Genomic DNA, 13882 nt, shown 5'->3' with positions numbered 1-13882 from the left:
ATACCGTACGGCTCGATAACCAATGTTATCATCACTGACCATTTCAGCCATGCAATAGAAGTAAAAGCAACCTCGACTTTTAAATGAATTCCATTCATTGTTAAAATGTGCCTAATAGAAACAGAATTCTTTTTTTTTTTTTTAACCATGAGCTCTGAAAAAAGGTTTTATTGATGTACAAAGGTCACACATCAAGAACATCAACGGTTGCGGAGAAAAACATTAAAACAACCCTCCATATCAAGTACATTTCTGTTTTTTGTTGTTGCGGACGATGGGCTGAAAAAGGCATTCATAACGGTTGACAAGTCGGTCTATATTTCCTCATAACGTTGCTACACTGATATAAACCGTCACCTTGGCAGATGAGCTGCTCAAAGAAATTTGATGTCACTTGTTTTAAACCAGACAGAAGTGCTGTCCTAACACATCTCCCCCTCCTTTTAGTAACTGTGTGGCCGTTTCAAACTCCAGTGGGACACTCTTGCTCTGAGACTGCTTCAGGTCTCTCTCCATCAACTGTGGAAAAGAGACAGTGATACGTTCAGGTGAGTATTTCATGACCATTTCATTTGTATGTAACAAACAAACAACATTGTGTAACTCTTAATTAAATAAAATGCAATTAAGCAACAGAAACAGGAGGCAAGTTCACTTTGGAAAGTCACGTCACCTCATATGCTGTTATCTCTAACACCTCGCTGATGTCCTCCTCTTGTTCTGACAAGGGTGTGTTGATCAACATTGCAGCTTTGGCCACATCTGGATGGTAATGCTTCTGCAGTGTCTGTGGACAAAAAAAAAAAAAAGGAGTCACAAAAAGATGTTACTTCTAATATATTAGACATCCAAACATAACATTTTTTTCCAAAATAAATCTGCTTAAAATGGCCACTAACACGTCAGTTGTCATCAGTGTCAAAGGTGGTTAATTTGTGAATCCAAAGAAATCACATGCACACCTTAATTTCCCACAAGCTGCTCTCTAAGGCTCGACACTGAGCAGGATCCTCTTCATCCATTAGATACGGGTCCTCAAGAGGCTCTGTCATGATGAAGATGATGAAAAACTTCATATATCCTAAAATACCTTCTTGGGTTGCATAAGAAGATAGCACATCACAGGGAAATTGCTACAAGCTATTTTCAATATTTTAAAGAATTTGACTGGGCACACATTTGAATTGTTATCAACACATCCCCAATTATTAACAGCAGTCTGACACTCACCGTCTTCTGTGCTGGGCTTGTGAATAAGGACTCTGCAGGACGGGTGGCGACGGATCAGGTTATAAATGAAGGGCAGCACGATGAGAAGGGCTGTGGGCGGAGCAGTGAGAGCCAGACGAGCCAGGCGTTTGGCAAAAGCAGCCACCAAGTAAACTGGCAAATGACTGAAGGCAAACATAAAGAGGACATTCAGTACACACATTACTGATGTATATTCTGATGGGGTTTTTTTTGTTTTTTTTTTAATGGTCATTATCTTGAATATTAGGGGGGGGGACAAAACATACATCATTTTTTTTCAATAAACATAGGCTGGTTTCATTCTCCCCAGAAACTACTTCTGCAGTTTCATGTGATCTCCATTTAGTTCACATCAGCAAGCATCAATCAAAAGGTGTGGTTATAGCGGGAAATTTGGCTGTCAAGTCTGTACATATGTGCACAGGACTCACACAGGACAGATACAAAAAAAACATAACTGGATACACAGAGAGTGAAAAGGAAAGTTGATGAAGCATGAATGACCTTACCTGGAGCTAAGGAAGAGGTTGGCTAGATGGAAAAAGCGGGCTCTGTACTTCACATGGAAAACAGAAGGCTCAAGAAGATTATACAACTTCTTGTAGAAATCAGGATAATCTCTGCAAACACAAACATACAGCATTGACAAAATCAGGACACTCAGGATAGAGTCTCTGCTCAAATACCTTTTACATATTTAATGTAATTAACGTCGTGATTGAAAGTGATCAAATACATGTATTTTTCATGCGATACTCACAGGTTGTGTTGATGTATGAGGACAAAAAGGCCATTGAGGGCCAGCAGGCTGATTGCCCCTCCTGTTCAACAAAACCAGAAGAGGCTGATGATTACATCATCTTACAGCTGTTGTTCAGGCTGTAGTATGAAAATATTGTTCACCCACCTTTCAAATTCCAAAATAACATTTTAGCTGCCCATTTCTCAGCATTTAAAGAGACTTTACACCGGTTCGAGAGCTGAAACTTGGCTCCCCAAATTCAAGGATCACGAACATCTTATCCCCATGTCAGAACGAGTGTATCCTGTTGACACGCAGCAACTATCAACCCTCCACAGAGCGCTACGCTCTTTACGATACTTTTTTCTAATAGTATGTGTGCTCCTAAATTAAAACACTTTTGGAGCACACTGAAAAAAGGTTCAAGAAACACCAAGTTTATTAACAAACAACTTTTTACATGCATATTTATACCAGGCATGTGTGTAAATTGATGCTCCTTCTCCTTGTGTGCAACTGTGACAAGCTGAACAGCTACTAGACATGAGGCATGCGTCTTAAAATACTAAAATTGATTTTTAAAACGGATTTTTATTTTTATTTTTTTAATAATTTGAAAACAGCTCTTATATCAATGACACAGCTTTTAAAATAAAATATTGCACAATATTTTTAAGGCATTTAAGAGTTTTGCAAGTAATGATGCAACTTCCTGCAGCCTGAAGCCGTACCGACCATCGCCCTCCCGGCCGTTCATTCTCTCCGGACACACCGGCACCGTCCGCCAGCAATTCACCACAGTTCTGTGTGCTTGTTATAATTATACTCGATAACTTTTCCAGAGGTAACTCTGCTACATTTAGTCCGCGGTGCAAACCCCTAACGTGATTTTACTCGGTGTAGAATAGCGGTATTTTCATGAAATGGGAGCTCATGTGCCAATTAGCTTCGACTGAGCTCGTAGCAGAGTTCAGAGGGAAATGCTCCGATAAAGATAAAATAAAGGCTTTTATTATGAAGTGGATACAGGAAGTTATGGCATTCAGTCAACCATGAAGTAACTTTTTTTCTCAGTCAGTTCCAGCTGACTAAACGCTGTTGCCAAAAAGCTTTCCATGAGCAAGCCAGCAGGATGCCGTTATTGTGAAGTACCTACAGGAAGTGCTCTGTGTTTGCATGCAAGTAAAAATGGGTAGTTAACTTACCAACTTCGTAGGCAGCAGTCAAAAAGTCAATCATCAGCGTGGGTTTGCTCATATACGGCAAAATGGAGTCATGGAGGATCACCAAGACCTTCTTGTACATGCTGTTAGGCAACTACAATAGAGATGAAAAATGAATGAGAGCAGAATCTTGATGGCACAGTGTTACAGACGTTTACAGAGAAGAAGCCGTCGTTTGTCTAATCTCGACATTTACCTTATACTTAAGAAAGCCGAGCCACATCCTCTCAAAGACACGCTTGTGCTCCTGTAGTGAGGCAGAACATTTAACAGCTTATTCAGTGAACGTTTTGGTTGCACGCAGAAATGTAAAGATCAGATTAAAAATCTATTTTACTTGCATTCAGTTTAGCAGCTTTCCAGTCCTCGTGCTTAGCTGGGGAAAAAAGTATCACTTTTAAATTAAATAAAATTCATGTACACACACAAAAAAAAAAAAAAAACGGATCTTTGCATTACAAAAGCTGCGCTCACCTTCCTGTTTGATCATAAAGTTGGTTAGCTCGGACTCCTTGCTTGGCATTGTGATGTTGGACATGAGGGTGAACACATTGAACTGATATAGGGGCAACACAGCCTGAGAGGAACAAGCAGGCAGTATTTAACAAACCGATTCATACTGAAACAGAGAAAACAGCATCGATGCAAGTACAGCATATTTTCTTACCCCTTTGCTTTTGTCCATCACTTTGCCTACATTCTCACGGATGGAGCTCATCACATAATACCGCAAATCATCCATCTCAAGGAACTCCTGGAGCCGCGAGATCAACAGGGAGTTGTTTGTAGTTTTAGACAGAAGGTTTTCCACCACTCCCTGACAGCCAAAGAAAATCAAAATATCAGAAGGTGCCTACGGTACTAACGTCAAAAGATTGAAGATTATTAAAGTCCCACAAAAGAACACGTAAATTGTTATTAGTTTTTATTTCTTCCACTGATGGCCAAAGTCCTACCAGGATCAGCTCCCTTGGGAAGCTATAATGCTCGCTCCAGTCCAGGTCTTCGAGAGGATGCTGTCCTTCTCCTGCAGCAAATTTGAGCAGGCAGCACATGGCACTCTCCTGAATTCAGTCATTTAATAAAAATACCCAAAAAAAAGTCAAGTTAAAAATGACCTCAGGTCCCCAAGCACTGCAAAATGCTAAATTATAGAGATTAAGAGATAAATGTAGCATGGTATACGTAGACCTGAACAAAAGGAAAATTCCTTTCCTGGCTTTAAACAACAACAATAATAATAATAATAATAATAATCCAGTTTGCAGACAGTAACTTAATCACCAGGTGCACGTTGAACAAAGCGGTCTGCGAAGAAGATGCTGACTCAAGGACTTGAGTAGGTCTCGAGAATGTTACTGTACACAACGCGATACCTCCACTGAATGGTACTTAATTGTGACACTGAATAAATGTTAGAGTGTACCTAATTTCACCTGCCACCCATCAGTGCAACACAAAGAGTATATAAACCCACGCATAGATGCCCACACATGCACTGCCTGAGATTAGAAAGTAGGTAAACGAAAAATGCGGACTCTTATAGTCACTTTGGTAAAAACGTAACGTGCAGACAGATTTATTCTTCTGTAAATCCCTTCTGCTTTCTGCAGCTCTTATAAATGTGTAACCGAAGAAGAAGAAGGAGGAGGAGGAGGAGGAGGAGGAGGATGACCAAAACTCACCTTGACGTTGTGCACTTCATGGCTGATTAGCTCGAGCAACATCTCGACACAGCTGTTGTAACGGTGTCGCATGAACATCCGGTACTTCTCCTCGGCACTGTGCCCTCCTGGACCAGACAAGGACACAGACAAGTTAAAAATAATAATAATAATAATAATAATAATAATAAATAAATAAAAAGCAGGAGTTTGCAACCATTGCTGTCTAATGGAGAACCTGGTTCAAATCCAGAGGAAAGTAGGCAGATCCTGGATGAACTGTTCCACTGTCACTCCGTCAGTGTCACAGCTGCAGGTGCAGGTCGGTGTGGATCTTACTTACATTCACATTTATAACGAGCCAAATCCAGAGGATGATCAGCCTCTACTCACCACTCAACGCCGCCTCCTCTCCGGGGAGTTTGCCCGTGAACAGCTCCTTCTTCTCCAACAATGTGCTGAACAATTTACTGCACGCGTCGACGGCCCGGATAACATCCTTCTCCTTGTCTGACTGCAAACAGACGTGGAGAATACAAAACACACGCGGAGCAACGCTTTACTAACTCGGAGAAGTAAACAACGTGCTTGATGATGCTAACGTTAGCCACGCAGCGTGTTTTTAGCACCGGTGCTCAAACACGTGGGTGTTGGCTGCTTCAATTTTTTTTTTTTTTTTTTTTACCTGAAGGAACTCCAGAATGTCAAAAACATCGTTGGCACGCTTTCTGCTTTCAAGTATCCGCTCAACGTTGCTGTTAAGATCGATTTGAGCTGTTTTCACACTTTGTTCCGGCGTTTTTCCCGAACTCACGTTGCGTCTCTTCGCAGGCGCCATGTTTACCGACTGGTGGTGTGTTCACTTGACCACTCAAGAATACGACAAAATAGATTTCACGGACATCACCGCAGACACACTTCCTGGATTTTTTTGTTTTTTTCTGTCTGAATTTACACCACTAATTCGAGTAGAAGTATAAATAAGGCATCATACGAGTCTATACATAATAAATCCACTTTTACATCACATCTTACTGTCGTAGAAAAGGCTACCATTGTTAAGAGGTTGACATCTACTGAGTCCATACAGATTATTAAACGCAACATTAGTTCAAAACACTATTAGCGCCTCCTAGTGACTGGAAAGGATCGTTTTTATACTTTGAACTTATGAATGTTATTCCTATTTGGGACATGGCTCTAACATATTTTATAGACATGAAGGTTTTGACCACTCGTGGCATGCAAGAAAGCAGTGGTGGAAAGTAACCAAGTGCATTTACAAGTACTTGTATGCAAGTACAATTTGCTCTAACAAAGATAGTTTTCCCTATAAATTCTCAGTTTCAAATCAATAAATGTTCAAAGGATCCAAAATCTCAAATATCACAGAAAAAGTCCACACACTGAAAACAGATTTGTAGATCAGAACCATTTTCTTTTTCTTTTTTCTCTCCGATTTATCTGCTGTCCCCGAATATAAAACTGGATATAAAGTTGTTTAAACTAGCTCCACCTGCAGCAGCTAAAACAGTAACATGCTGCCTAGATACTAATGCTTCAGTAGTAATAATCTAATGAGGTCATATATAACCATGTATGTCAGTACTTAAACAGTTCAAATATAATTTGAAGCTAATACATATGTACTTTTACCAAAGTACAATTCTTCATGCAGGACCTTTACCTGTACTTTGCTCTACTTTTAGTCAAGTAAAGGATCTGAATACTTCTTCCATCACTGCAAGAATGCATATTAATTCATGTCTTAAATCATATTTACAATTTGTTATCAAATGAAAACAGAAAAGGTGAAAGTGACTGAATACGCAGTGTTCATTGAGACTGTTTAAAACACAGACATTGGATTTGGGTAAGCAGTCGGCGACTGCTTTATCCTCATATGAGAAATAAAATTCCATGTCTTTGCGGGAAACCGTACAAGAATCAAACAGCTAATATTAAAGTAGTTATCACTGCGGAAGCATAATCAAACAAACTGAACAGGCATCCACATTCATTTTTAGTGTGAAATAAACACAGGAGGTTCCAATAAACAACAGAGGTTTTTATTATTTTGTTGTTTGTTAAAAACATTGGGATCTAATCCCACTAAAAAATAAGATATAATATCAGACTGTAGAAAGAAAAAGATAAATTCCAACTGAAGAAAGAGAATCTTTTAGTAAGAAAACGGATCTTCTTTCCATAAGGCAGGGCGGCCTAATCAGAGTCATTACCTTCATTGGCATTGTCCTGGGAGAAAAGGGAAGGAACGATAAATTAGAACATGTGACAAATTCATTTTCAATGTCAAACATCAGCGTTTCAAAAGAACGGTGTTTCACTGATCGGAGCTCCAACATACCTGCTTTTGATCCTTACTGTCTCGTGTTTCACTAGCTGTGGCTTCAAAGTCGTGGATAGGAAGTGTGGCCATCCAGCTGACCATGGAGCCCTCCTGGCACTCTGTCTCAACAATGCTCGGGTAGATGTGAGCCTCCTTGAATCCCTTGATTGACTCCTCCTCGCGGTCCCAATCCAGCCGTTCGTGCAGGCCGTCCCCTCCGAAGCGTTTGTTGTACCGGTCAAAGTGAACCCTTTCCAGGACCAGCCCCAGTCCTGGAGCTTTGGGAACATCCACCTTCTCCTGTCCCCAGCTCCGCTCCATCACTTCCTCCTTTGCGAAGCCCCTGATCACCGCAATCACCAGGCCGATCATCTTGCGGATTTGGTGCAGCATAAAGCTCTGGCCTCGCACAGTGATCACCGCAAACTCATAATTGCTGCGGATAAAAGGCTCGCCACAGGACATCTCTGTGATGTAGCGGCGGGCACTGGGGTCATTCGCAGCCTTCTGAGAGGTGAAGTTGTGGAAGTTATGGGTGCCCTTGTAGAGGTCAAAAAGCCGGTTCACCCTCTGAAGTGTCTCTGGTTCTAGACGAAAAGCTGGTATATTTCCAGTGTCATAGTCTTTTTGGGAAAAGGCCACTGTTGGAAGCATATAGGAGTATGTACGAGCATCACAGTTGTTTTTTGAATTGAAACCCTGGGTCACCCGTTTAAGTCCTGCCAGTACAAAAGTAAAACTTAGTTTTAAGCGTTTAAGGATAATTCGGCAAAGATTTCGAAGATCAAAGTCTTACCGAGCACTCTGATCTGTGGTGGCAGATGCTCATTGATTTTTTCATTGATGTCCTCAATCAACCGCACCTTCAGAGACACCACTTGGCCAGCTGCAGACACACCCTGAATACATTCAAATAAACAAAACACCAACATAGTTTGTCATAATGTAATACCAATAAAAACGTTTAAAAAAAAAAAAATTACTTTCACTTTTAGCATGATTGTTTAACACATAAAATATATAAAATAATATACGCAGCATTATTCAACCCTTAACTGGTCTGCAGTTTTAATTGGCACAGTAACCAACAAATTGGCAATGCACATACATTTGAATGGAAAAACTCAAATACTTTATTATTGTTTCAGTGGGTGTTGGACTTCCTCCAACCTGCCTCGTTGTCCGAGTGCTGTGCAAGGAATTCCTATTGTACTCACAGTACGAACACACCTTATCTGTTCTGGCACATCTTTGGAACGACATCTTCTTCATGTCATCACCATGGTTTTCAGGGATGCAGCCAGATTTGATAAGCGCATTGACCAGATCATCTTCAATGGTTCTAAACTGAGAGTTTCCGGGGTTTCTCTGAAACATGAAAAACATAAAAAAAGAAATAAACACAAGAAAATAAAAAGTGCTTCGACCCAAAGGAGACAATCCAGCTGCTGAAAGTACCTGCATGCCATAGTATCCCTTCCCAGAGTACACCAGGAGGAGGACCACTTTCTTTTTAGGATATTTCTTATCATCTTCAGTGTACTCCCCATCTGCTTTAATTCTCTTAGTGGCCTGCAGCCTCTCAGCAGAGTCCTCATTGGCTCTTTTCAGCAGCTTAGCTGTCTGCTGCTGCGTGGATCCTTCACTCATCATGCAAAAGAACTTATAAAGGCCACCTGAGAGGAGGAGACAAAACAATCGGTGATTGTTATGCATTGCTCTACTACAGTACAGTCAGGGTTTCACGAGACTGTACACACATTTTGTAGCAGATATTAAGAAATGAGTGTGGCGAACTAAAGGTTAGTGAGAGATGGTAAAACAACACGACGTTACGTTGTTTTTGTTCGGCTATCTTACCTTTCCCGTGTAACGTCCGTCTGTGGTAAACTAAGGCACTCAACAACGGTCGGACTTGAAACATGTCACGTTAAACCATCATGAGAAAATCCTGCAGCTCTGAAAAAGATGAAAACTGCCCCTACCAGCTGCGGTGAGGCAGCTAGCGCGAATCAACTCGGAGGATTTTGATAAAAAAACGAACTTTAAAAAGTCCGTGGACTAATTCTATGGACCGCATTCATGAATATATATCTGAATGGAGCAAAGCTAGTGGCTGTATTCGACTGAAATGTTCCGTAGTAGCTGCATACACACATGGCGACGTCAACTTTGACCCCGGACAAACGTATCGCGAGACTGCTCTTATTCTCGTTTACGCATACGTCATAGCAGTACTTCGTGAAACAAGTAATTAAAACAAAGGGGAGACCGATTGTAATAGATCTTATATAAAACTATTAGGACTATATCATAATATTCGGTGTGCCAACAGATTAGCAAAAATCTCAGTGTGGACAGTCGACCTTTAGACAAGGGTTGCCATCAGGCAGAAATGTGTCCCAAAAAAAAATGCATATTCATTAATATGTTTATATTTAATAGGGGGATGAAATGAATATATACAATCAAATATTTTTTTGTGGACTTCGGAGAAAGCGTCAAATACAGTAATATTTTTCTCCACTTGAGTGCAGCAAAATCACATAATCAGGGTCATAAAAAAATGTGTTTTTACATGCAAATAGAATAAGTTTTATTTCAAGGACTTGCCGTCTTATATGACTCTCTAAGAAATGCTCATTTCATTATCTTCAAGAAAAGATGTTGCAAATGGTGACTTAACTTTTCCTCACTTTGGCTCTAAACCAGTTTTCCCATGATCTTCAATGTCATTAGGCTCAAAACCCACAGTTTGTTATATAAACCAAACCAAATTATGTACAGCAGAAACCTCTTTTTTCCATATATAAGAAGCCATTCTTTAGCTAGTAGGTTCATTTACAGTAGCCCCTCGTCACAATGTCAATCTCACTCTTTTAACTGACAAAGTGGTGAAGCACCTACAGAGCAGAGGAGTTTGTGTTTTTCTTAAGGATACCACACCACAACAAGGAGCGATACTGGATGCTATGAGTCCAAACTATTAACCTTCTCATCCTGTGATGTCCTGAGACAATTTCACCTTTTCATAGCACCTTATACGGTGATCAACTAGTTTTACCCTGAAAACCCAAAGCCAAACATAGGCATGCCTTGGGAAAGGGGCCTTGGTTGTTATAATCTCATATCGCACATGGCATGTGCCAATTTTTTCCAACAAATACAGATCTTCCTGGATACTGGTGATTCTCAGTGTAAAAAGCTGCTTCTTTTAAGAATTATAATAGAGCTGATAAGGTTTTTCTAGATGTAACACCTCTAAATATTTTTCAGTAGAATTCTGATGAATTTGCAAAGCCTTCTTTACAACAGTATCAAACAGATACAAGTTAAGCCACGAAATGAAAACACAAAAGAAAATCACAAGTGAATATAGAATACTTTTTATTTGGGAAGTGGGAACTTGAAACAGATGTTATCCCGTTCGGACGGCCCACAAAAATCAGGCTTACTTGTTCTTATCCTCACTGTCCTAAGACGCCCCATCCGAAGTCTGAAGGACAGAAATAAGCACCACCTTTCTGATGCAAAAAGGAATGTCCAATCTCTAAAGAGAGTCGACTGGACTCAGCGAGCCACTAAACAAGTTCACATTTACCTGTACCTGTATATTATCTTATTGCTTCCTGTATGCTGCTGTAGCGAAAAAATTTCCCCTCAGGGATTAATAAAGTAACTACCTAACCTAACCTAACCTAACCTAACCTACTCCTCCACAGAGTGAGTTGGAGCCACTGCTATGTGCTTATTTTTAAAAAAAAATTTAAAAAAAAAAATAGCAGAACATTGATCAGATTGAACTAAACCTCACTGCCTCCTACATATAACAGAAATAATTAGAGAAACTTTCTTCATTGTGAGCAAAGAAATACACAGCTGTTACTCTGCTAGCTGGGTTATATAAGCTGTTGAACAAACCAGCAGTATATGACTTATACTGAAAGGTAGAAGATATCACTGTCCTTGAATTAATTGTGGGGCCAACCACAATTCAACATTATGTGCAACAGTGCATGTCAGGCTGACGTACATAGCCTATTACGTTACACAGAAGTTCAATTTTAATTCACATTACAGAAGATAAAATCATTTTAAAACTACATAAGAGTTCATTTCAATGCATGTTAGGAGATGAAATATGCATTTTTGTGTGTTTAGATTACCAACTGTGTGAACTGTTTGTTCATTTCAGGTATTAAAAAAAAAAAAAAAAAAAAAAGCTCCCTGTTTTGTTTTTTTAATAACATGATCATTGTTTTCACATTTCACATGTTTCTTGTTGGGGCATAACAGCTGATAATAATGTAGTCACATACAGTACAACCAAGTGCCCTTTTATGGAAAGTATTTGTTAACTGGTATTACCAGTCAAAAATTATTATGAAAAATAGTTAAACATTAATTTAACTACAGTTAAATTAATGTTAGACAAACAGTCTGTGACTGCCTGGAGCTCCTTCACTGAACTTCATTCTTCATTTTTGTCTCAAGCTGTTGCCTGATTAGTTGATTGACAGATGATTTTTTTTTCTGTCTCTTTTTAACTGAGCATCCCAGCTACTTCAGCTGCACAGATTTTTGTCTTTCCCTCTGAAAGAAGAGAAGTCTCACTGTGGCAGCACACATTAATCTCAGTGTCTGGAAATAACTTGTCTTTCAGATAGGCAGCAGATACCGTAGGCTGCAGACAGTTTCACACCGGTGCTATCACAACATCTTTCAGGATTTTGAGTTTAATTGCTTCAAGGACTCTTTTTGTTCCTTGTGATCAAATATTACTGACTGCTTATATTGTATTAGTAATTTTTCTTGAAACCACTTGTATCCCTCTACAAAAAGGGTAAACCTGTCAATGCCCAAGTGGTCTCCATGGTAGCATTTCAAAGACAACTTTCAGGACTTTACCAGATCAATTATTTCTGACACTGGAAGGCCAGAGAGCAAAAGATAAGGTCGACTGTGTTATATCACCGGCAGTGCTGCTCTGTCAGTGACGGAGAGTGGGATTCCTCTCAGACAACTCCGACAACACTCTCAAATATAAAATGATAAAACTGACGTGTACACTTTTGCAAGATCTTAGACTGGAACATTTCTTGGGTGATAGTAAATTTAGATGTGTATCCTCATTTACCTGCCACTCATGCTGAAAATAGAAAGTTTCTCTTTGAGTACATCATAGAAATATGACGCTATGCTACCTTACATGAACAGGACATTTTGGAATATGATTAATTAACAAGCCGGTCATTTTTTGTGATGAGATGTAGCCATTTTTAATTTGGTCTTTCATGTATGTCATTGTAAAACAATAATCTCTAAATCAGCCAAACATATCTTGCTTTCCTTGACTTCTACACAGAAACCATGACTGTAATTGAACCATATCAGTTCTACACCTTCAAGTAAATGTTTCACAGAATAAGTTTGAACCAGTATGTTATTGGGCAAGATACTGGATCTTTTTTTTAAAAAAAATTTTTTATATAGCTTTATTAATTATATTAATTGAAAAGATGAAAGCAGAAAAACGTTTTCAATGGATAAACAATTTAGTTTGGTAAGCCTATTCTTAGATTGTTCCCCAAAATCTAGAAATTAGTTCAATGTCTAGATTTCTAGAATTTCTTTCTAGATTATCGTCCTAATTTCTCGAAAACAATGCTGCCCTATAAAAAAAAAAAAAAAAAAAAAAACCACATGATATCGAATTCAGTTCAAACAAATTAAATTTAAACTTAATTACAGACTCAGGGTCCAGAGAAACGTCAGACATGACATACAGCAAAAATTATTAGTCTACTGTCTCAGTGTCTCCACAGCTGAGATAGGTACTGAACTATAAACCGCACGTCTGATAAAAAAACCAAAAAAAAACCAAGATCATTTCCTTTTCTGACTCATTTAGCCGACAAATAAATGTACACGTTAGATTTCTTAGGACAGATTGTAAAAGTGTTGACTTACTGTGAAGTGATGTACAATAATGCTCTGAACAGAGAAGTCCGCACTCCGTCTGTGCGCACACTAAAAAACTGCGTGAACGTTTGCTTGTGCATACATCATAACCTGCGGAGATCATCGATATCATAGCTATAAATAGATATAAGATAGGTTATATAATTTAAATATTAAATAGCCCGTGTTAGACATGAATGCTTTGCACACAGAGAGAGAGAGAGAGAGAGAGAGAGAGAGAGAGAGAGAAAGAGAGAGGGACTTCCGGTGTCTCCAACCAATGAGCTGATTCCACATGCGGACACTGAACACCGCATCCGACGGAGAAACGCGATTGGTGCCGATGAGGACGCGACGCACGGGGCGAAAGGAGCCGAGCAGCAACTTAAAACCGCATGTTTAATAAACCATCGAGCTGGACGGACAAATAACACCGGGATTAGCGGTTTTTCGAAAGAAAGCGGACGACATTTACCGGCGGCCGATTTGAAGACCGCGGTGTTGACGTGTGTGTGTGTGCGCGCGTTTGTGTGTGTTCCGTCCCGAAGGTCTCTGAAGAGAACCAGCGGAGAACCAGCGGAGAACCCGCAGCCGGCGAATTCAAGCGGAGCGGCTAGCGAGCATTAGCCTGTTAGCTCCCCCCCCCTCCTCCTCCTCCTCCTCCTTTTAGCTCAGGAGCCGCTAGTTGTCG

At 39.8% G+C, this 13882-nt stretch overlaps 2 protein-coding genes across 2 annotated transcripts; both read right to left on the bottom strand.

Moving 5' to 3' along the window:
* Positions 1-153: 153 nt before the first annotated feature.
* On the bottom strand, positions 154-5722 carry noc4l (nucleolar complex associated 4 homolog). The gene is made up of 15 exons (XM_069703788.1): positions 5566-5722; positions 5274-5394; positions 4902-5008; positions 4173-4280; positions 3884-4033; positions 3691-3793; positions 3558-3592; positions 3413-3463; positions 3199-3310; positions 2012-2072; positions 1761-1871; positions 1231-1394; positions 963-1045; positions 674-787; positions 154-519 (listed from the first exon to the last, which is right to left on the bottom strand). Exons 1-15 carry the CDS (start codon positions 5716-5718, stop codon positions 400-402), a joined length of 1593 nt encoding a protein of 530 aa, XP_069559889.1. The 5' UTR covers positions 5719-5722; the 3' UTR covers positions 154-399.
* A 1217-nt stretch (positions 5723-6939) lies between these two features.
* Positions 6940-9408, bottom strand: pus1 (pseudouridine synthase 1). The gene is made up of 6 exons (XM_069707052.1): positions 9091-9408; positions 8689-8906; positions 8461-8598; positions 8027-8129; positions 7249-7949; positions 6940-7136 (listed from the first exon to the last, which is right to left on the bottom strand). The coding sequence occupies exons 1-6, from the start codon at positions 9152-9154 to the stop codon at positions 7104-7106; spliced, it is 1257 nt and encodes a 418-aa protein (XP_069563153.1). The 5' UTR covers positions 9155-9408; the 3' UTR covers positions 6940-7103.
* Positions 9409-13882: the final 4474 nt, after the last annotated feature.

This window comes from Brachyistius frenatus, unplaced genomic scaffold (genome assembly GCF_029030835.1).
Source record: "Brachyistius frenatus isolate BFR_SWC_R1_liver_20210118 unplaced genomic scaffold, ASM2903083v1 Contig_3, whole genome shotgun sequence".
Classification (NCBI taxonomy): Eukaryota; Metazoa; Chordata; class Actinopteri; family Embiotocidae; genus Brachyistius; species Brachyistius frenatus.
This window is presented reverse-complemented; position numbering and strand designations above follow the sequence as displayed.

What these genes read in the sequence shown, in the direction of transcription:
- pus1 (XM_069707052.1), bottom strand. Translation starts at nt 9,154, where the DNA reads ATGTTTCAAGTCCGACCGTTGTTGAGTGCCTTAGTTTACCACAGACGG. An exon ending in GATGTGCCAGAACAGATAAG is followed by an intron (nt 8,130 to 8,460) that starts GTGTGTTCGTAC and finishes GAATGTATTCAG; the next exon opens with GGTGTGTCTGCAGCTGGCCA. An exon ending in ACCACAGATCAGAGTGCTCG is followed by an intron (nt 7,950 to 8,026) that starts GTAAGACTTTGA and finishes TTGTACTGGCAG; the next exon opens with GACTTAAACGGGTGACCCAG.
- noc4l (XM_069703788.1), bottom strand. Translation starts at nt 5,718, where the DNA reads ATGGCGCCTGCGAAGAGACGCAACGTGAGTTCGGGAAAAACGCCGGAA. An exon ending in ACATTCTGGAGTTCCTTCAG is followed by an intron (nt 5,395 to 5,565) that starts GTAAAAAAAAAA and finishes GTCTGTTTGCAG; the next exon opens with TCAGACAAGGAGAAGGATGT. An exon ending in ATGAAGTGCACAACGTCAAG is followed by an intron (nt 4,281 to 4,901) that starts GTGAGTTTTGGT and finishes GACTGAATTCAG; the next exon opens with GAGAGTGCCATGTGCTGCCT.